The sequence below is a fragment of the Halichoerus grypus genome, chromosome X (assembly GCF_964656455.1).
Source record: "Halichoerus grypus chromosome X, mHalGry1.hap1.1, whole genome shotgun sequence".
NCBI lineage: Eukaryota > Metazoa > Chordata > Mammalia > Carnivora > Phocidae > Halichoerus > Halichoerus grypus.
In genome coordinates this window covers 63,462,640-63,486,748 of record NC_135727.1, presented here as the reverse complement: position 1 = coordinate 63,486,748, position 24,109 = coordinate 63,462,640, and the positions used below count along the sequence as shown (strand labels likewise).

General features: G+C 36.9%; 1 protein-coding gene across 1 annotated transcript; it reads left to right on the top strand.

Annotated features, from left to right (window-relative positions):
* Nucleotides 1–2,379: 2,379 nt before the first annotated feature.
* Nucleotides 2,380–10,388, top strand: TBX22 (T-box transcription factor 22). The gene is made up of 8 exons (XM_036118190.2): nt 2,380–2,554; nt 3,171–3,354; nt 4,295–4,396; nt 5,775–5,949; nt 6,823–6,987; nt 7,358–7,422; nt 7,807–7,892; nt 9,769–10,388. The coding sequence occupies exons 1-8, from the start codon at nt 2,380–2,382 to the stop codon at nt 10,386–10,388; spliced, it is 1,572 nt and encodes a 523-aa protein (XP_035974083.2).
* Nucleotides 10,389–24,109: the final 13,721 nt, after the last annotated feature.

Below are 24,109 nucleotides of genomic sequence, written 5' to 3'. Positions count from 1 at the left end.
AGATACGGTATTTGTTTGATTTAAAATATCACACCATATAGTGGATAGTCTGAAATACTAGAATGGACATTGCAACAAACATCTTTTGCCTTATTTTTCCAGAAACCTGGTTTAAAAAAAAAAAACAAACTACTAAGCAAAACCTTCCCCTGCTACACAAGGTAATTTCCTGCTTTTTAGCAATAAAATGAGTAATCATTCAAAAGCAAGAAAATGCCCATATTAGGAGACAGTAATGTAAGTGGTACATTGTGATTAACACTCTAAATTTAACAAATGAACTTCTGACTTTTCTGTTTCTGAGCTGAGTCTTTTAGCTAAAAACATACAATAGATAAAAAAGCATATCTTCTGAATAAGAAGGGATGGGAAAATGCATTAATATCATCCCCATCCCCTTTAATGGCTGCAGAAAGAAACAAATGCTCATAAAGATGTGGCCAAGATCACACCCAGACCTGGCTGTTTTTCAGCCCAAGTGCTTTGTACATTGCCCTTGCATGTTGTGCTTCATTCTGCCCCTGCAGGTTAAGGATCGTGTCTTTCCCAGCCCTGCATGGTAAGTAGTGGATAATTGATTATTGAACCAAACCGTTCAGCAGCATTCAGGCTGTAATTAACCCTTTCCATACTATCTGAGATCATCAGATGCTTAAAGTCATAACCAATTGCCTAATTGCCTGAAAATTGCTTTCCCATGGATCAGCAGGACATGCTCTCCCCCCACCCCATTCAACCACCACCACCACCATTATCACCTCACACTTTTCCAGAAGGAGCTGAAACTAATAGGCCACAAGAAATCTTTTATTGTCAAACTGCAGTACTGAGATACTATCAGTTCATTCAGGTTCTATCCTATTTTTAACAGAGTTTGATTGACTTTAAATGTTCTTTGAACAAACATGTGAGAGAAGAATAGGAGAACCTTTCTAAACAAATACAAATGTCATTAGTTAGGATGCAGTCTGCAATAGAGTCCAGGGGTGTTTGATTTCATATTTCTGATGAAAAGTGGATGACCAAGTCCCATGCATACAGGCAGACATCTCATATCTACATGCATAGACATGCTCCTAGGAAGTGGTAAGCAACTTTCTTCCTGACACACACACACAAAAGAGTGCTTACCCATTTTAAGGAAAAGTAAATCACAGCCCAGGAATATATTCCAGGGGACACAAATTATTTGAGCCCAACATTTTGAGGTGAAGCATTGTTGGGAACAAATTTCAGGTTGGTGCTTTGCTAGTGGCCCTGGAGTCCTTAGGTTGTCTTTGATGATTAAGTCATATGAGTAAGAAGACGCTGTGTATAGGAATATTGGGCTCCAGTAGAGGCAGGGCTTGAAGGCCCAGGTTTACTCTGAGCATTGACAGTAGGCATCTGGGAGTCTCCTGACCATGCAGGTCCTAGCCTCCCCACCTGGATAGATAGGATAGACTAGCACATGGCCCACTCAGTTTGAGAGCTAGACTCTAGAACAAACTTGTCCAGAAAGCTTGCACTCCTCTACGTTTCCCAGTGCACTTGTTGCAAAACAAAAGACCCAGATACACTTCTCTGAATCTGGTTAAATAATATTTGGACTTTGAAAAAGTTGCTTTTCGTGAGCAATTATTTCGCATATCTTTGAATTTCACAGTTCAATGTAAAACAATAACTTTGTGTATCCCTCTTCAGGGGGCCTCTTTCCTGCCACCCCCAACCCTCTCTCCACCCCCACTCCTACCCCCACCCCCACCCCTACCTCTACCCCTCAGACTCTGAAGTGTCACTCATGATGGTTTTGCTTATTATATATATATGTGTGTGTGTGTGTGCGTGTGTGTGTGTGTGTGTGTGTGTGTGTGTATGTATAACTTGACAGTTTCCAAAACAAACAGTGGACGCTGTGACCAGCCTGGTATTCACTCAGTAGGATGCAACAGTATCTCCTAATCCAAGCGGCCTGAGCAGCTATTGGAGGCAGGTCGGCTCCCTAAAAGGCCTGTGCTTGCCAATCTCTGTGCTCTGCCAGGTCCTGGAATCAGCGATTTGAGGACTGATGGTCTGCACATGTCCACTGGGAGGGAGGAAACCACAAAGGGAAGGGAGACTAGACTCCAGAGGACTTTGGCTAAAGTTTGATCTTCCTCTACTTTCATTCTATTTAAAGAAACAAATCACACACACACACACGTGTGTGTATATATATACAAATTATACACACATACACTTTTTTTTCGTTGACTATAGATCCAGAATTTTTTTTTTCTAATTTGGGGGTTTTCCTGCCTTCCCTCCCTGCCCTGTCCTCTGCGCCCTCCCTCCCTCTCCCTCCCTAACCCAGCTCAGGTTGAAACTTTGCACTGCACATTCCCTTCACCCCCTCCGGGGATGGCTCTGAGCTCTCGGGCGCTTGCCTTCTCGGTGGAAGCCTTGGTGGGGAGATCCGGGAAAAGAAAATTGCAAGACTTGAGAGAGGAGATGCAGCCTGAGTTGCTGGAAAAAGAGGGCGGAGAGGAGGAGGAGAGAAGGAGCAGAGCTGCAGGGAAGAAGAGCCAGAAGCCCGGTAAGTATTCCTACCGCAGCCCCAAAGCCTTGAGCCTGCTACCCGAGCATGCTGATCTGCAAGTCTCAGCTCCACTCCCGAAGCTGAGAGAGGACTGCTAGCCCTACACTAGGACGGTTTGGTCCAGCTGGGTGGCCACGTTTGGGGCCGCGGGGACACCTCGGTCACTTGGCTATAGGGGAAGCGTCAGAGCCTCCAAGTTCAGTTCGTATTGCTGTGTGGTTCATTTGCGGTGAAGGGGAACTTCCCTATATGTTTGTGGAGAAGTTAGACTCTTCAACCTCCCCAAGCCCTGAGAGCCAGACGGTAGCTGTTTCTCCTCCGGGTAGGAAGTGGGCAGGCACTTAGATTCTGAGGGGATTCAGCCTCAGGGTCCAAAAGTCCGGAGAGAGTAAGGATGGGCAAATTTGAAGAAGGACGGTACCTTTCCCAGGACGCGACCTGGGCCCCTTTCTCGCCATCGGGGGGCCACAGTGGGTGTTGTGAGGAACTTGAGTATCTACCTCCAAATTTCCCAGGGAAGAGACCAGGCCAGTCTGTTCCAAGACAGGCATCACCACGAAGGGGATGCAGGAACTGAGAACCTCTCTCAAATTCTTGGCGTCTCTGTGTCCAGCAGAAAAGCGACCCAAGACTGAGCCCTCAGCAACTGCTTTCTCAGGCTGTAGCGGCAGTGACAGTGACAACAGCTGCAAAAATCTGGAAGAGAAAGATGCTATCCAGGTGGAGCTTCAAGGATCTGAACTGTGGAAGAGATTCCATGACATTGGGACTGAGATGATCATTACCAAGGCTGGCAGGTTTGGTTCTGCCCAAGCTGTTCAAGGGATGCACACAGTAGGAGCCCATAAAATGTGGTGCCTCCAGTTTTATGTTCTGTATCTGTCCTTACCCCTGCCCCCCACAGGCATTGGAAAGTTACTGCCTCTCAATAAATCGCACTATTAGTGGCTCAGCTTTTCTTTCCTGTAGGCAGTGACTTCAAGAAATTCTCCTTAAAGGGGTGCCTGGGTGGCTCAGTCGTTAAGCGTCTGCCTTCGGCTCAGGTCATGATCCCAGGGTCCTGGGATCGAGCCCCACATCGGGCTCCCTGCTCAGTGGGGAGCCTGCTTCTCCCTCTGCTGCTCCCCCTGCTTGTGTTCCCTCTCTCACTGTGTCTCTCTGTCAAATAAATAAATAAAATCTTTAAAAAAAAAAAAAAAAAAAAAGAAATTCTCCTTAAAGCCTCACAGTTATCAGTGGACGATATGCCATCTAGCAGGTCCCCAGCCTACCATCCCAAGCTAGCCTGGGACAATTTGAGGTGGGCTTTTCTGCTTTCACCTTTTGATTTGGGGCAGCATCACAACAGCTAGGTAATTTTTTTTTTTTTTTTGCATGAATCTTCCTAATTTTAGTCTTTCCCAAATCTGCCTCACAGAAAGTACCACTGAAAACTCAGGGGTCAGGCACAGTTTTTTCTCTACTTTCTCTTATATAGTTTTTTATTAATGGTGGTGGTGGGGAGTAGGGTGGAAAAAGCTTTGTGGTAAGAATATTCTGCTCCACTCAGCAATCCTGAACTTGTTCAATCAAGCGTACAACCAACAATCTTTCTTCATGTAGCAAATATCATTCCTTGAATCTGTCCTAGAATGGGGCAGGTACAGTGAATTTCTTCACTTTTCATTTGTCCCCCACCCCATCCCACTCCAAATATCTCCAAAAGCACTAGGTCAGTGGCTATTTTCTTTCCCACAGGCGGATGTTCCCCTCTGTTCGAGTCAAAGTGAAAGGGCTGGACCCAGGGAAGCAGTACTATGTGGCCATCGACGTGGTGCCAGTAGATTCCAAACGTTATAGGTAACCAGGCCCAAAGGAGGGTACTGCAGGCCAACTCTGGGAATGGGGATTCAGATTTATGGAACCTGAGAATGCTATATTGAAAGCTCTACCATAGGGGGTGGTATTGCTCTCCTATGGACTTTGGGAGTTGAATATTCTCACTCAAATGGAAGTTCAGACTGAGAAGAGCAGTCTTGCTTCTCTTTCTTCTCACTCCTGGAGCAGGTGCCAGTTGGTGTTTCAGTGTACTCCAAACCCTTTGCTTACCCATTGCTCCGGCCTTGGCTGTGCCAACTACAGAGGATATGGACTCAGGCAGCTTGGAAGGAAGTTGTTTGAAGGGATTTAGGGAGAAATTACTGTGCTTCTGGGGCTGTACTGGGCTCTGGGCTGTACTACTTTGGCCTCAGGGTCCTGGAGTGATGTCTTGATTTACCATCTAATGCTAATTTAGCAGTTATCGCATTTAGGTCTATCATTTCTTCCTTCCTTAGCTTCTTTCCTGAAGCGGCGGCCAGGTCCTAGAAATTACAAATAACTTTTCATTTTGAAACAGGCTCCTTACTTAAAGCAGGCTAATAGTGGTCGAATTGATCTAAAGTCAAAAGGTCTTACAGTGCTAGCATCCCAGATGCACGGCTATGCCAGCACTTTGGCTTAGAGGCTATGGGGGTTGTGCAGGAGCTGCCCTTACTCGTGCTGTGAGTGTTCCACTGAACTGGATGTCTAGCCTTTCTAAGAGAGAGCCCGCATCATGCCCAGTGCTGGATTTGAGGGGCAAAGTGAAAGCGCAGCTCAAGAGCCTACTGGAGCTGCAGCTTGTAAATAGAATAAGTTGTTTGCTTCTTGTGTTTGAGCTGGCTTGGGAATGCAGTGCACAGTTAAGTGGTTGAGATTAGAAACAGGGTAAAAATCAGCCCCAAGGCCTCATGGGCTAGATTTTCAGACGGTATTCTGATGTGAAGCCTTGTTGGTGAAAGGGTTTTGAAGGTCACTGGTGGAGGTGGGTTGGACAGACACCCTCCTCACCCTTTTGCTTTCTCTCTGATTCTGATGCTTCTGGCTAGAGACAAGGATTTTTAGTCTGTCTCTGCACAGCAAAGTGGATTAGATCAATTTCTGTTGCTGTTTCTGTGAGGAAATACAAACCAGACTCAAATCCCATGATGTTATACTCGCCCTGGAACTTCATTGCATTTTAATAACATATGTTTGTATACAGTTTGCTTTTTGTCCCTGAACTTCCTTTGGAAATAAAGTTGGATCTTCTACTAGTTGCCTTTGGGATTAGCAGGCAAACCTTGGCAAATGCCATTAGAACTGGATCTGGCAGCCTTTCTCCCACACACCTGGCTTTGGCCCATTTCACCTAAAGCCACACTCTGTGCTTTTTTAGGTATGTGTACCACAGCTCACAGTGGATGGTAGCTGGGAATACAGACCACTCATGCATCACTCCCAGGTTCTATGTTCACCCAGACTCGCCCTGCTCTGGAGAGACCTGGATGCGACAGATCATCAGCTTTGATCGCTTGAAACTCACCAACAATGAGATGGATGACAAAGGCCAAGTAAGTATTTGAAATCCTTTGGACTGAGGAGGGAATGGAGGTGCCAAGGCATCATCAGCTTACATGTCACCCTAGAGAGGTGTGGGATGCTTCTCCCAGATGGTCGTTAGGAACTCTTCAAATTCTGGGCTTGTGACCAAAGTAGCTCCTGTGAGTGCTGAGGTTGGGAATGGTGAGTGAAGGGAGTTTGAAGACCAAATGAGATTTGTTTAAGCCATAATGCCTGGTCTGGGAGTGTGGAAGGGAATGCACTTTGTGGAGCTCTCTTTTGCTTCTCAGCCTCCAGGGCAATCACTGTGGGCTCTGATTACCTTCTCTTAGATGAGCACCTTCTGTCTGACATGGTATGACAGAAATCTCCTCCACAACTCACCTTTATGAAAGAGGTTATTTTCAGGTTACCTGGATCTTGAGTCTTCTTCCCATATGCATCCCGCTCCTGCCATGCCTGGCCTGGCCCTGTGCCAGCCACAAAAAAAGAGAAGGAGGCCCCCGGGATTAGGAGGTGGGGTATGTCAGGTGGCTGCCCTTCATTTACCATAAGCCCAGGAAACTTATAGCAGGCAGTCAGATCCTAGTTATACTTGGGGACATCACATGGTCACCCACACTTGGAAATAGGAAAGGGCTTCATCTGGAAATGGAATCACCGCTGCCTAATGCTGCTGCGATGCTCCTATCTGGAAACCTCTTAGCCCTGAGCATGTCTGTCCAGAACAAAATGTCACAGAAAAGTCCTTGTGTGTGTAACTAAGCCTTTCTGGTTTAGCCTCACTTTTGCATGTGGGCATGATGGGGGTGCCAATGAGATGAAACCAGTGTTGCAGACGGGAAGCCACTTTCTAGGCAAACATTTGATGATTTCTCCTCCAGATCATTCTGCAGTCCATGCATAAGTACAAGCCCCGTGTGCATGTGATGGAACAGGACAGCAAGGTTGACCTGTTCAGGATTCAGTCCCTGCCCACTGAAGGAGTTAAAACGTTCTTCTTTAAAGAAACTGAGTTCACCACAGTGACAGCTTACCAAAACCAGCAGGTAAGGACAACTTGGTCCCAGGAAAGCAGGGCTGGCCCCAGAGGGACTTTCTGGATAGAGGCAAGCTGCACTATATGGATTGAATTTTCCACAATTAAAAAAAATAACATAGTCGTATTGCACTGTCATCAAGGCAAGTTTGATTATGAATTGTGTGGATCTTGTATTAGAAAGGAGAGCAGAACAAAGTGCCAGGTGAGAAAGGAGGTAACCATTCCAAATTCAACTTAACAATATGCTTATATTAGTTGAATGTGCCACATTACACATTGAAGTGTTTTGTGATTGTTGTAACCATTAAAAGCAAGGATGACAATGTTATTACTGAGGACACTGGCTTTATCTTTTTCTTTTTTTTTTGAATCCATAGATTACCAAACTGAAAATAGACAGGAATCCTTTTGCGAAAGGATTTAGAGATCCCGGAAGAAACAGGTAAGCAACATTACAATCGTATCTAATATTTATATAGCCTTTTTCATAAGTATTACAGATAAGGAAACTGTGGCTCAGAGACTCAGAGGCCTTAAGTTTTCAAACTAGTAGGTAGTAGGAAAGGAATCTAGTGTTTTGTCTGTAAAATCTTGCCTCCTCCTTTTCCCTCTCAACCCACCTTTAAGATATTGCTTATTCTAGATCCCTGAGGCTTTTATTCAGGGAATAATTACTGTGATTTTTATTCAGCAGTATAGCTATAAAAGAAAAATATTTCAGGTATTGACCCCTAAAAACTATAATGAAATAACTTAAAAGTTTACATAAATCATTATTTTCAGGAATTGAACTCTGGACTTGCTTAAAGTTGAATCTATTTTTCAGGGGTGTATTGGATGGGCTTTTAGAGATCTACCCGTGGAGGCCTTCTCTCACTCTGGATTTTAAAACTTTTGGTGCAGACACACAAAGTAAGAAAAGTTTTATTAATGTTTACTTTTAAATGTTAATGAAATAACAACAGTCAGAACCTCTGTAGCAAATACTACACAAGGGATAAGTTCATGCCAGAAAATGTGTGTTTACACGAAAGTGAGTTTATATTTATCTTGATGAGGAAGTAAGAGGCAAAAAGAGGGGGGAACTGGCTTGAAGGAAAAGAACAGAGCCATGGCAATGGTGGATTTATTGACTTTAGGCTTCTTAAGTTATCATGTATCCCGAGATCTCCAGATCTCACCTGGATTCTTCAGCATCTCACTAGCTCACATTCTTTAGAATCTGCCTGTGGTACATTTGTGGCCTTATTTGCAAATATATTGGATATTGAAATAAATATGTTTCTCATAAACTTTCAGCACATGTTAAAATGATATCCATTAAATTTTACCATCACTTAGTTCTAATTTTCCTTTTACTGTAAGTAGGGAAAATAAATGTTGAAAACAACACTAAGTCATCACAATTAGTTTAATTGCCACAAGCATTAAAAATATTTGCAAGAAATTTGTTCTCATGTAGTGCGTTACATGATTAAATAATAATAATAATTAGACAATGCAAACTTTCTGGTGGAAAAAGGTATATCTTCATGTCTCTGGTGTTTAATAATAAATAAAAGAGTATTTGCAAACAACATAGAATTATTTTACCACTTTTGTCTTTATTCCATTAAAGTTGTTTGTCTTTGAACATTAATGCAAGTTTATAATAGTGGAGAAAATCATCAACATTATAGTTATGTTGAATTTTACATGATACCATAACATTGAAAACAGATCGAGTTTAATCATTTGGTAAAATATTTCACTGGATTGATTGTATTAATTTGGTCTACAAAGTTGCATAGAAAAATGTGAGCACTTTAATAACATCTAGGCAGCAAGCTTTTAAAATATCCAAGTCAACATGAAGTGCACTAAAAAAAAAAGAAACAAACTAAAGATGATTGTTAATTAATAATTTAGAATACACAGTTTTCTTAATTATTTGAATGTCCAGATTGCTCTCAAATTGCAAAGAAAATGGGTACCATTTTTTAAATAATTTTAGAATGCTTAATTATAAAAGATATTTGCCACCTTGTTAATAAAGAATTAGGCTACACCTACACAAAATAGTTAAGAAAAACAACAGCAACACAAAGAAAAAAGGAAACCCACAAAAAAACTTGATCAAGTTTAGTCAATAACCAAATTTTTAAAATTCAAACACGAAAATAAGATGGAAAGTCTAGATTATCCTGGACCTTATAATTAATTATCCTTAACTTTAGTAGATGCTTGGCAAACATAAAAATCACCTGACAACATTATGATGAACTTTTCATCTTTATTTTGATATTTTTAAACTAAAAATTGTCTTTAACAAATGCACTTAAATATCATTTTAGTTTATAAAGATTATTTTCATGTGTTCCAATATTTTTATCAGACTGAAGCTTTCTATAGGATCTCAACCAATTTGTTCAATTTAATCAAATACTCATTTTTGTAAATTTTTTAAAGTTTAAAAACTATTTTTTTAACTTGTAAGATATAATTGGCTCTAGGTACTATTTATTTGGGCATCTTTTGTAATTCATTGGATAAATGTCCAAGTGCCTAGCACAGTTCTTGTGCATGGTGAATGCTCAATACATGATACATAATGGTAGTGTTAAAAGTAATAGTGGTAGTAGTAAAGGTATTCTTTTCAACTTTGGTCAGAGGAATGAACATACTCTTTCCCAAAGAAGTTAAAAGAACTGTGAACTCCCAGAGAAGAATGAAGCATGTTTATGGTCATTAGTACTCATTCATTAGGAACATCAATTTCATTGTTCATTGACTGGATTGTCATTCACAGGTGGAAGCAGTGGCTCATCTCCAGTGACCTCTAGTGGAGGGGCTCCCTCTCCTTTGAACTCCTTGCTTTTTCCACCCTGCTCTCTGCCTACATTTCACTTACCTACAAGCTCCCTTGGAACGCCCTGTCCAGAGGTGTATCTGCACAATATCAACCTGCCCCTTTGCTACAAGATTTGCCCAACTAATTTTTGGCGACAGCAGCCTCTTGTCTTGCCTTCTCCTGAAAGACTAGCAAGCAGCAACAGTTCTCAGTGTTTAGCCCCACTCATGATGGAAGTTTCCATGTTATCTTCTCTGGGGATCACCAATTCAAAAAATCGTTCATTTGAAGACTTAAGTGAGCAGTGTCTACAGGCACCTAATTCTTCCAATCAAATGTTGTATGGACTACAGCCACCTGGAAGTATTTTATCACCAAATCCCATTGCCCAGGAAGCAATTGGTTGTTCTTTCCATCCTTCCTATGGTTTTTATAGGTATAACTTCTCAGTGCCATCTAGACTGGTAAATGTTGCCAACCATCTCAAAGTCAAAGTGAATGACAATAGCCAAGTTTCTTTTAGAGAAGGCAAATGCACTCATGCTCATTGGTATCCAACAATCAATCATTACCTTTAATGGAATAATCACATTCCTAAAACAATTACACATAAGCATGTATTTTCTTTATTTGTAGCCAAAGAAAGGTTAAGAGCTGTTTGGTTTTAAAAGCTTTATTATTAGAGGTATTTCTCTGTTACGCATTTAAGGTGCCTTATTAGATGTTCATAAGAAGTTGTTATAGGTCAAATATGACCTGTAACAATCTCTGATTACAATGGCCTTGGGCCTCAAAATAAGATAGTCAATAAATATTATTTGATGAGATAGAAAATTGACTTCAGATGAAACCTTTAATTATAGCGAAGTCAGTTTACCATGTCAACTGCCTCTTACATATTGACAATGACCAAAAGAAGTTGGATTTAATTCCTGTGAAAGCAATGAAACAATTTTAGTTTTATCCATGAATATTATATTCATTGTAATTTTCTAGTAATTGTAGAAAAAATCATTGTTCATTTGTCTTATACTTTACTGTTGAAGAAGCTACTAATCTCAATTTTAAGGTACAAATAAGGACACAAATTTTCAAATATTAATTGTTGCAGCCTAAAGATCATTTAATCCTGAAGGAAAACAAAGATTAAATGAAAAACAAAATATTCTAAATAAATTTGATCTTTCATTTCCTTTTATTTTTGGATCATTCCCAGGTGAAGCTTATTTACTTATTCCTTTAACAAACCTGGTGTTTTGTACAGTTTTCAAAAACAAATTATTGTAGTTCTCCTAAAAGACTAATAAATTATTATTTTAAGGGAGATAATATTTTGGGTCCATAAATATGAAAATATCATTACATTTGTACTGTTTAATTCCACTCCTGTGAGTCAGTCATGGTAAATTGGACTAGACAAAAAGTAGCATAAATGAGATTTTATTTTAGTTTATGAAGTTGAAATGTTTCCTTTCACCTGGTCCTAAATTTTCTGAAAAAAAAATGTTAAGTATAACTTACGTATAACTTGTATATCTTTAAAATAAATCAAATTTAAATTTTTATGCCACTAGCTCTACAATTTATTAAGCCAAGGTGCTTCACATCACAATGATATGGCTTGACTTTTCTCAAACTAACCAAACTTCTAAACTGCCTTTTCTGTTTCCAACACATATTAGCAAGAGCATATTATTATTTAATTTTTCTCAAAATGGTTATTCCCTCTTAAGTGTACCTTATAAATGTGCTATTCCTATATATGCATTAAGATTATATTCCTCTTCACTTCTGGGAATAGGGACAGAACAGCACATGGTTACATTTAAACTGAATATTCTAGTCAACATGAAATATTATTTGTAGCCCAAATTAATTAGATACTTGTTATAAAAGTCTTTGAGGCAGGAAATCTGTACTACCCAGGGTTTATCTGTACTAAACCTGGGTTTATCAAATTGGGGATTAAAGCAGCAAGTATACTTTATTTCTGTCTACTCCAAAACAGGTTACTGTTAAAATAAACTACAATTTTTTAAAGCAGAAACTCCCGTATCAAAGTATAATGAAACTTAGCCTGATGGCTTATATGGCAGATACTTGGTAATTAATAACAAAGTATTTAACTGAAAAATCCAGAAAATCTCCAGGTTACTTTTTAATAAATTTAAAATTGATAATACAGAAATATATTGGCAAAGATGATTAATATAAAAGGGTAAAAGTTTAAATGTTAGAATCTAAACATCTATTTTAAGCTGTTTTTGTATAATGCTTATAAATTGTCATTTCATACTTTCAATTGAATAAGAAACCAAGGGAAAGGCTTCATTGAAAATTAGACTTGGAAGAGACCTCAAGAAGTTCAGTAAGCAGTTCCCTGCTTTCTCAACAAGTTCCTTATCTGCAGGAAGCTGCTAACAACTTTAATTGATGCATAATTAATATTTAGTGTCCTTAGTATTTTATGCTGAATAAATTCTTACTCCTTAATAAGATAGTGTGAAACTTGAGTAACTTGGTAAATTGAGGCTATGGTTATGGAATAAAAACCAAAATCTATGGAATTCTATTAATTTCAACTGAATCAACTAAATATTAGTCTTGATTTAAAAACCTACAAAAATCAAAAGCCACTCTTGGTTAGACAAGGTGTGAAATAGTTAGCAAATGAAAGTAGCCAAATGATACTTAATAGATACCCAAGTCTAATAACCTAAACTGCTATTTCCATTTGGTTTTTTTAATTTTATTATGTTATGTTAATCACCATACATTACATCATTAGTTTTTTTTTTTTTTTAAAGATTTTATTTATTTATTTGACAGGGAGAGACAGCCAGAGAGAGAACACAAGCAGGGTAGTGGGAGAGAGAGAAGCAGGCTTCCCGCCAAGCAGGGAGCCCGATGCGGGGCTCGATCCCAGGACCCTGGAATCATGACCTGAGCCGAAGGCAGACGCTTAACGACTGAGCCACCCAGGCGCCCCTACATCATTAGTTTTTGATGTAGTGTTCCATGATTCATTGTTTGCGTTTAACACCCAGTGCCCCATTCAGTACCTGCCCTCTTTAATACCCATCACCAGGCTAACCCATCCCCCACCCCCCTTCCCTCTAGAACCCTGTTCGTTTCTCAGAGTCCATAGTCTCTCATGGTTCGACTCCCCCTCTGATTTCCCCCCTTTATTTTTCCATTTGGTTTTATCATGCATATATATCTATCCCTTCCCCCTTTTAAAAGAAAACATCTTAGGGGCCCCTGGGTGGCTCAGTCATTAAGTGTCTGCCTTTGGTTCAGGTCATGATCCCAGAGTCCTAGGATCCAGCCCCGCATCAGGCTCCCTGCTCAGCAGGAAGCCTGCTTCTCCCTTTCCCACTCCCCCTGCTTGTGTTCCCTCTCTTGCTGTCTCTTTCTGTCAAATAAATAAATAAAATCTTAAAAAAAAATTAAAAAAAGAAAAATAAAAAAAAAACATCTTAATTTAGCTGACTTGATGTATAAAATCTGATTCTTAACTTGACCTGGCAATATGACATACCCCAAGTAAATCTAGAGAAAATAAACTTTTCATCAACTTTTTAAAATCTTTACATTGAATCAGTAAATAAGTAAATGTTGCTTTATCTTTGCACAACTCTCAGTCAAGCCTAGACCTGTAGTCAGATTCCTTTGTCAGGAAGGTTCTATTTTGTGGAATAGTCACTCTGAAATCAAGGACTTTCTTTTTCTTTCTTTCTTTCTTTCTTTCTTTCTTTCTTTCTTTCTTTCTTTCCTTTCTTTCTTTCTTTCTTTCTTTCTCTCTCTCTTTCTTTCTCTCTTTCTTTTCTTTTCTTTCTTTCTTTCTTTCTTTCTTTCTTTCTTTCTTTCTTTCTTTCTTTCTTTCTTTCTTTCTTTCTTTTTCTTTCTTCTTTTCTTCCGGACTTTATTTCAAGTTTGAGCCTAGTTGCAGAACATATGTCTAAGTGGATAAATTCTCTATTAATTACATTTTAAAAACCAATATATAACTTTAGGTAACATAGCTTAGAACATCAAAACTATTATTTCTTTTCATTAAATAGAGGAGATAAACCCACTGGACATTACATTTTGAGGTCCAACATATAACTTTAGATTATATTAGAGTCTTCAAACATTAATATCGTTGTTCCTATTCACTGTACTACAAAAAATGGAGAGTTATATTTTCCCCAAGCTATGAAGGTAAATATTTATGATATTTCACTGCTATTAGGCATGGGTTCTTCATGTGGTCTGGAAATGGGCATGACTTTATCTTTATGAGATTGAAGGGTATCTATGTCATAAAAAGAAATGCACAATTGGGAAAAAAAAGAAATGCACAAGCAGAATTAGCAAGTTATAGTCAGTGAATCAGTCTTTGAATGATCAGAGTTCTATGTGCTGACAACTTCACAAGGTGCCAATGATGAATAAAAATAAGCATGTGTATTGGACATTATGGAAATTTTCCCTTTCAGTTTCCTAATCCTTAATCTTGGGAAAAATTATGGTGTACATAAGGCAGACAACGTGTATCTTTTAAGTGTTATTAGTGTAATTTAGCTAAGTCAGACATCATTGAAATAAACTTTTTGTATAAATACTTAAAATATGTTTTACAAAAATCTACAAACATGCTGATGACAAATTTAGATGTTTTCAGACAATAGAGTTATATGTCCAAGTAAATAGTAGGGTTATATATAGTTGTTATCTCCTTACTAAATCTCAATAAGAAATCTTTTCCTTATCTGAATATTCAATATAATAAATTACAGATGTCACATTGTAATTTATCAAATCAGTGGAGTTTTAGTTTAGTTTTGTTTTAAATAATTTATACTGTTTCTTCTTTCTCCTCAAAAAGAGATGCCAGAAAGAACACCTACTCATTGCATACTTATACTATTAATTATATATACTTATGTGGAAAGACAGATTTAAATATGCTTAGATACATCTAATTGCATGTACTGTCTTGTGAATTGAATTGACAGGGTGGGAGTACAATGTTTTTACTGTAATTTAGAGATATGTTGCCCTTGTGCTGAAAAATCTTCAATTAGCCAAAATAACAATAATATTCTGATATACAGCAACAGTTTGCCAGTTAATTTCACTGGAATTTAACATGTTTATTGGATCAGTTTAAAACAAACCAAATGCATAGCTTAGGCATGGGTGGCAATTGCTTTGATATAAGTGCCTTCGTATACATTTAACTTTCTTAGGTTTGGTTTGCAATTAAATGATAGTTTGTATTAAAACTGTGCAAATAAACATGGTTTAGACTACAACATAAAACAGAATAAATAGATATATAGAACATTGGAAACATATCAGTATTAAAACTATTTACATGTGTAGTGCTGGCCAACTTTTAACATGCTGTTTCAATAAAATATTGAGAGGAAAAAGATTAGTATTGTTTCTTGTCAAAGCTTCAAATGTTCATGTTTACAAATTTGTACTTCACATCAGTATGTAAACACACATTATACTGAGCAGATGTACAGAACATAGTTATAGGAGATTTCTACTTTGTTGAAATGTATACATGTATACTAGATTTATTTTTAAGTACCTAAAAGAGTTTAAAAAATTAAAATTAAATATAATAGAAAAGCTTGAAATCATAGTACAAGTTGTATCATTAAACTCTTTTATCAAATTATATATTTGTTGTTGTTAAACATGACAGAATTTTGATTTTGGACTTAGATCACATACTTTGTACATGACAAAGTATAATGTAGTATTTTAGCTATAGAAAATGGTATAAATAGGGGCGCCTGGGTGGCTCAGTTGGTTAAGCAACTGCCTTCGGCTCAGGTCATGATCCTGGAGTCCCGGAATCGAGTCCCGCATCGGACTCCCTGCTCAGCGGGGAGTCTGCTTCTCCCTCTGATCCTCCCCCTCTCATGCTCTCTGTCTCCCATTCTCTCAGATAAATAAATAAAAAATTAAAAAAAAAAAAGAAAATGGTATAAATAATTCAAAATTTTACTAGAACAAGAAGGGAATAAAATCATGCTTTCATACTGGATAAAAATTAATTTCTTCAAACTAAATATTTTTTGTTTGAAAATTCAGTCTATATTCTATTTTTATGGTCATTTTTTGGGGAAAATGTTGATGTTTTAGTATTTTACCTTCCTTTAAATATTGCCTGAAATTGAGTTTTTATATTTCTTTTGTGACGTGACTATTTTGGGGTCTCTTACCAATTATTCTAATGCCTAATCATACTATGTTTTTTATTTTATTAAATTTTTTAAATTTTAGGTAAAATTGTCCCATAGAAATACCAACAAATAAAAATTTAAAGGAAGCATAATTTCTTTTTTTTTTAAAGATTTATTTATTTGACAGAGAGAGACACAGCGAGAGAGAGAACACAAGCAGGGGGAGTGGGAGAGGGAGAAGCAGGCTTCCCACGGAGCAGGGAGCCCGATGCGGGACTCGATCCCAGGACCCTGGGATCATGACCTGAGCCGAAGGCAGACGCTTAACCGAATGAGCCACCCAGGCGCCCAAGGAAGCATAATTTCTTAGTAAAACCCAAGTTGAAGTAACAAAGTTACTCACTACTGAACTTCCATAGATATTGTATTTGGCTCAAAGGGAACTCATGCACAGGCCAAATACTTAGCTACATGAATAGCTATTTTGTAAAACTCAGGTTGGATTCTCTTCAAACCATGATGCCAGGCAGAAGAAAGACCTATTTGGCAAAGATACTATCACTTTGAAACCTGTCACCATGATTCTTTTCTATAGTTGTAACATTCATGAGGTGGGGGTGAAGATGGAGTGTCACATTTCAAAAAGGCTCTGTGGATCCTAGCACCACACATAGGGGATCAAGATAAACTAATCCAATTTTTACCCTCAATTTTTATAGTTAAATTCAACAGTCCCTTAGGTGTGCTGAATCAGGGCACTTGCCTTGAACCACTGGCTAGTCAAGATACAGAGCCTTCCAGTGGGTAGAAGGGGTGAAGACCCTAGCTACTATTCACAGAAGAGTGAAACTTCACACACACATATTATGCTATATTTTAGTTGAGTTGTTCATATGCATGTCTCTCCTTCTGGATTCTGAGTGAGGGGAATAATAGTATTTTTAATAACATTTGTTTTCCAACTTTTAAAAGTTCATAATTACATTATCAAAAATTAAAAAACACAAAAAGCAAATGACACAAAAAGATCCATAATCACAAGCAGTGTATAGTTTGAATTCTAGTCATTGTGTATGTCTACACACACTGAACATACATTTTTTAAAGTGTTTGAGGTCTTTGATGCTTTTTGATACAACATGGATATTTACCAGTTCAAGGTCCCAAAACTATGAGTAAGTTTGATAACCAAGAAAATACTAACCTGGAAACGTCTGGGTGGCTCAGTGGGTTAAGCATCTGTCTTCGGCTCAGGTCGTGATCCCAGAGCCCCACATCCAGCCCCACATCGGGCTCTCTGCTCAATGAGCAGCCTGCTTCTCCCTTTCCTTGTGCTACTCTCCCTGCTTGTGATGTCTTGTGCACTCTCTCTCTCAAATAAATAAATAAAATCTTAAAAAAAAAGAATATACTAAACCAAATTAACAGGATAAAATGTAATCCTGTTTTCACAGGCCAGTTTTTCTTAAAAGACAAAAATGGCAACGGTCCTCTGGATAAAGATGTTGGGATTAAAATATTGAATTCCCTTAATGCTAACTTAAAAATTAGAACTAAAACAATAGTGTACAATAAGCATAATGCTTCTAAAATAAGTCATTATTGGATATATACTATCAAAATATTAGTGAGAAGGGAGTATATTTCCATTGAGCTGTATTCTGTGGTATGGATGTACCACAGTTTAACCATTGACCGGTGGATAGACATATGAATAGCTACCAGTTTGGGGCTATGATAAATAAAGCTGCTATGGTCATTTATGTAGAGGTTTTTGTGTGAAGGTTAAGTTTTCATTTCTCTGATTAAATGCTGAAAGGGTGCAATTGTTGTGTTGTATGGTAGTTGTGTGTTTAGTTTTTAGGAAACTGCCAAATAGTACTGCAGAGGTACATTTTAAATTTCCAGCAACAATGTATTAGTTATCCAGTTTATCCTCTACCTGGCCAGAATTTGTGGTTACTTTTGTTGTTTTTGTTGCTGCTGCCACTGCTGTTATTCCAATAAGCTTCTACTGGTAACTTATTGTGATTTTAATTTGTGAAGAATGCTGTTATTCTTTAAATATTTGATGGGTATCACCAGTGAAACCAATTGGACCTGGGCTTCTCTTTTTGGATCATTTTTTGATTACTACTGTAACCTATTTATTTGTTATAGTTCCATTCAGATTTTCTACTCCTCGTCATTGAGTTTTGGTAGTTTGCTCTTTCTAGGAATTTATCTGTTTCATCTAGATTTTCTAATTTGTTGGTATAAAATTGTTTATAATACTCTTTCATGATGCTTTTTTATTTTTGTAGTGTTAGTAGTGATTATCCCTGCTTTTATTTCAGATTTTAAAAATGTATTCCTTCTCTCTTTTTTCTTGGTCAACCTAGTTAAAGGTTGGTCAATTTTGTTACTCTTTTCCAAAAGCATCTTTGGTTCATTGACTTTTACTATTATTTTCCTAGGCTCCATTTCATTTATTTCTGCTGTAAATTTCAGTATTTTTTTTTTCCTGCTTGCTTTGGGTTTAATTTACTCTTATTTTTCCAGTTTTTTAAAGGGAAAGGTTAGATTCTTGATTTGAGATCTTTCTTTAATTTTATTTTTTATTTAAATTCAATTAGCCAACATAGTAGTTTCTGATGTAGTGTTCAATGATTCATCAGTTGTGTATAACACCCAGTGCTCATCATATCAGGTGCCCTCCTTAATTTTAAGTCAGACATTTACAGCTATGGATTTTCCTCTAAGTGCTGCTTTAGATGCATACATTTTAATACATTGTACTTTAGTTTTCATTCATTTAAAAATATTTTCAAATTTCTATTGTGATTTTTTTCACCCATTGAATTTTTGTTTGTTTTTGTTTTCAGTAATGTGTTATTTAATTTCTACATAATGTGTTTTCCCCAAATTTTCTTCTGTTATGGATGTCTAATTGCATTCCATGGTATGATTAGAATTCTTTTAAATATATTGAGACTTTTTAAAATGACCTAGTATATGGTCTATCTTGGAGCATGTTCCATGTGCACTTGAGAAAATATGTGAAAATGTGTATTAGGCTATTGTTGAGTGTTCTATAGAGGTCTGTTAGGTCTAGTTGATTTATATTTTTAGTGTTCTCCATTTCCTTGTTAATCTTCTACTTAATTGTTGTATCCATTACTGAAAACAAGGCATTGAAGTCTTGGACTTTATTGTTAAATTGTCTATTTCTCCCTTCGATTCTATCAGTTTTGGCTTCCTGTATTTTGGGACAGTTTTGTTATGTGCATTTATGTTTATTATCGTTATATCTTTTTATGGAATGAGTATTGTCATACAATGGCCTTCTTTGTCTCTAGTAACAATATTTGTCTCAAAGTATATTTTGTCTGATACTAGTGTACCCACTCCAAGTCTCTTTTAGTCACTGTTTGCATGGTATATCTTTTTTCCATCTTTTTCCTTTAATCTATTTATGATTTTGAATCAAAAGTATGTCTCTCTTGGACAGCATATTGATCATGTTTTTAGTTCATTTTTCAACTTCTGCCTTTTATTTGAAGTGCTTACTCATTTAAATTAAATTTAATTATTGATAAGATATAATCTACATCTATCATTTTGCTTTTTGTTTTATGTCTGACTTCTTTTTTGTTCTATATTATTCCACTAATGCCTCTTTTGTGTTAAATAGATATTTTCTAGTGTCCCATTTTCACCCCCTTGTTGTTTCTTTTATTATGTATTTAATTTTTTTCCCTCAGGGATTACCCTGAGGATTAAATTTAACATTTTATAGCCATTTAACTTGGATTAATACCAATGTAATAGCAATAATATATTTATGTTCCTTTCAATGTCTTCTATGCTATTGCCATACAATTTACATCTGTATGTATTATAAACTGATCTGCATAGTTTTATAATTATTACTTTATAGAAGTGTCTTTACCCTGAGATCAAAACCTAAGCTGAGATCAAGAGTCAGACACTGAACCAACTGAGTCACCCAAGTGTCTCTATAGAAGTGTCTTTTAAATCAGATAGGAAAAAGGTCATAAACAAAAATACATTTATATATATTATATATTTATATATGTAATTACCTCTACCCCAGCTCTCTATTTTTTGTGTGGATTAGAATTATTGTCTGTTGTCCTTTCATTTCAGGTTGAAAGACACTCTTTAGTATTTCTTACAGACCATATCTATTAGTGACAATTTGCCTGTATTTCGCCTTCATTTGTGAAGGATAATTTTGGTGAATATAAAATTATTTGTTAATAATATTTTTCTTTCAGCACATTGAATGTATCATCCTACAGCATTTTATTTTCAATAGTTTCTGGTGACAAGTTCTTTAATGTTGAGGATGCCTTGTAATGTGATGAGTTTCTTTTTTTGCTGCTTTGTCTTTGTCTTGCAAAAGTTCAGCTATGATGTGTCCAGGTGTGGATTCTTTCTGTTGATCTTACTTGGAGTTCACCGGCTTCTTAGATGTATAGATCATTTCTAATTTGAGAAGATTTTGTCTTTTAATTTTTTAAATATTATTTTTGCCCCTTCTCCTTTGGAGACTTTTATTTGCATCTGCTAATACACTTGATAGTGTCCCATTGGTCTCTGAGGGTCTGTTCATTTATTCTTCATTGCTTTTCCTTTCGGCTTCTCAGACCACAAAATCACATTTAACTTGTCTTCAGTTTGCTGATTCTTTTTTTTGCCACTTCCAATCTCCACTTAAGCTTCTGTAGTACTTTATTCATTTTAGTAACTATATTTTTCAACTCCATAAGTTCCTTTTGCTCTTTTTTATAATTACAGTAGCTGATTTAAAGTCTTCATTTAGTAAATATCACATGTGGGCACTTCAGGGACAAGTACTATTGATTATTTCTTACTTGTGTATGAGCCATGTTTTCCTGTTTCTTTTCATGTGTCACATTTTTTTGTTAATAATTAAACATTTTAAATAATATAACATAGCAACTCTGATGATCAGATTCCCTCTCTTTCCCCAAGATTTGTTGTTGGTTCTGTTAGTTGTTGTTACTGTTCCTGTTTGTTTAGTGGCTTTTTGGGACTAATTTTGTAAAGTCTGTATTCTTTGTTGTGTACTGCCACTGACATTTCTGTTCAGTTAGTTTAGTGGTCAGTTAATGATCGACAGTGATTTCTTTAAATGTTTTGAGCATGGGGTGTTATACGCAAACAATGAATCCTGGAACACTACATCAAAAACTAATGATGTACTGTATGGTGAATAACATAACATAATAAATAAATAAATAAATAAATAAATAAATAAATAAATAAATAAATAAATGTTTTGAACCACTAAGTCTCCCAGCCTTAAGGAGTTGCTCTCTGTGTATGTTGGGGCATGCCTTCAATGTTCAAGCAAACAGTTTACATCTCTGCCTTAGTCTTCACTTTTAGACTTTAGTCTAAACTTTCTGTTTACACAGAGCCTCAAGATTAGCTAGAGGTGAGAAGGAAGGTCTTCTCGGATCTTTCTGGGTATGAACACAGTACTGAGAATGTGTGTAACCTTCTAGATTCCCAGGAATATATTGGAGCTTTTCATAGTCTGCTATGGATATCTCACTCTCCAGTTTTCCCTTTTAAGTTTTTTGGTGAGTGTGTTTTCAGCCCCAACTGTTATTGCTATCTTAGTTATATATGATGTAAAAGAATTGCGGCTGATTGATTTTAGCAAATGTTTTATGAAATGGGCTCTTCCCACTGAATGAAATCTGAGTCATGTCAGATAAAGATAAACCCTGAGAGTACAGATTTTTAGGGAGGAGATGACTAATTTATCAAAAAATAACAATTATCTTGGAATTACACCTTTGAGGACCTCCCAACTTGTTCTTCCCCTCCAGTGATCTGCTAAGCTGTTAATTTTCACAGGTAACAATAACTGAGAGGCTATCTGCTTATTTTTTTTTAGTTTTTATTTAAATTTTAGCTAGTGAACACACAGTGTAATATTAGATTCAGTTGTACAATTAAGTGATTCAACACACATACAACATCCAGTGCTCATCACAAGTACACTCCTTAATTCCCATCACTTATTGAAACAATTTTCTTAAAGATTTATTTATTTATTTTTAGGGGAGAGGGGCAGAGGGAGAGAGAGAGAGAGAATCTCAAGCAGACTCCTTGCTGAGCGTGGAGCCCAAGGTGAGGCTCAATCCCACAACTCTGAGATCACTACCTGAGCTGAAATCAAGAGTTAGATGCTCAACTGACTGAGTCATCCAGGCGCCCCATAAACCATTTGTTTTTTTTGTTTTGTTTTGTTTTTAAGATTTTATTTATTTATTTGACAGAGAGAGACACAGCGAGAGAGGGAACACAAGCAGGGGCAGAGGGAGAGGGAGAAGCAGGCCTCCCGCGGAGCAGGCAGCCCGATGCGGGGCTCGATCCCAGGACCCTGGGGACCATGACCTGAGCAGAAGGCAGACGCTTAATGACTGAGCCACCCAGGCGCCCCTAAACCATTTGTTTTTAAGAACTTCTGAGTTAGGTGGGGAAGGGAGAGTTGGGAATAGGGAAAAGTAAATAATGTCCCAAACCTCACTGTTCTTACCAAAATTTAGCTGTGGTTTCGGAATAACACTCCTCTGTTGCAAGCCTTTGCTAATTTTCCAGATTTCTAAAAAAGCTGATTTTAACACATTTTTGCTTTTATGGAGGATTAGATTTTTGGAAGTCTTACTCTGCCATTACAAAAGTCCTTCTCAATGTCATCTTTTAAATTACAAATCCAATTTCCATTATAGGTATATGGTTGTTTCAGCTATCTATTTCATCTCAGTTGTTTTCATATTTTGTAGTTTTGGAGGTATTGGTCCATTTATTTTAAATTTTTGAATTTATGAGCATAAAATTGGTTGTAATATTCCATTGCTGTCATTTTAATGGTGGCAGGATCACAAACAATGAATCATGGAACACTACATCAAAAACTAATGATGTAATGTATGATGATTAATATAACATAATAAAATAAAAAAGTGTAAAAAAAAGAATCATTTTACCTTGATTAAAATAGAATAAATCTGCTCTAAAACAGGCAGATTACTTATAAGTAGAATATAACCTCACTTTCTTCTCAGAAAAGTTGTAACTGCCCAGCATTTACTGCAGCTACACTTCAAAGAAAGAGAAACACTCACTTCTTTCTTGTGCTCAAAATGTTCTATTCTGTACTGAAACCTGTGAAATATGCCACCTGTCATGATCAGTTATTGATTCATTCATTTGACAAATATACTTTGAGCATATTCTATACAATGATATGTTCAACAGAATAAAAAAAAGTATAAGGCATGGTTCTTGTTCTCAAAGAATTTGTAGTCTATTTGGAGAGGCAAGACTTAAACACATTAAAAACAGTTTAAAATAATGTTATAACAGCGTGGGTTAGTTTAGATGCTTAAACTATGGTGGCTGACAAATCCCTGTTTGCACCATATTTAGTATTAGGTGGGTTAGATTGGATTTTTGAGGGTCTTGTCTTTGAGATCAAGCCTTAGAGCTTTAATCTAGCTCCTGATGGGGAGCCATTGGAAGTGTTCAGGTAAGAGAACACTGTAATAATAAGATCTTATCTGGCAGTTTTATGCAGGATGGGTTTGATAATAAATGATCAGTTTCCAGAAATGAGCAACTATAAATCTCACTTTGCTAGGCCTGTTTCTGTTTTTAGTCAAATAAAACTGTATGATCAAAAAATTCTAAAGTTAAAAAAGTTTTTTCAACTTACTCACCTGGAGGCTTTAAAGACCTAATATTAAATTGAGGATGTTTGTTCAGCTATCTGCCACAAGCAGAATTCTGGTTGTTTTTGACATTTTTAGGAGTCTTCAATGCATCTGTATAGAATATGCAATATTTCAGCTTTCAAATAAATATTTTATATTTCAGACTTTTACCAAAATTTGAGTGGAAAAATGTTAGCTATTTCACAGAGAACTTTACATTTCATTAAGTCTGCCTTAAGGTGTTTGAATTATTACTTCTTACTATAAACTCACTTTTAAGACAAGAAGCTGCTCAAAATCTGTTGTATTTGCTAATTTGAGAAGTCTTCGGCACTTTGTGTTTTTGCTTTT

Bases quoted from the DNA above. Each gene is read 5' to 3' on its own strand.
- TBX22 (XM_036118190.2), top strand. From the start codon at position 2,380: ATGGCTCTGAGCTCTCGGGCGCTTGCCTTCTCGGTGGAAGCCTTGGTG. The intron at 5,950-6,822 runs GTAAGTATTTGA...TTTCTCCTCCAG, and splicing joins AGATGGATGACAAAGGCCAA to ATCATTCTGCAGTCCATGCA. The intron at 7,423-7,806 runs GTAAGCAACATT...TCTATTTTTCAG, and splicing joins AGAGATCCCGGAAGAAACAG to GGGTGTATTGGATGGGCTTT.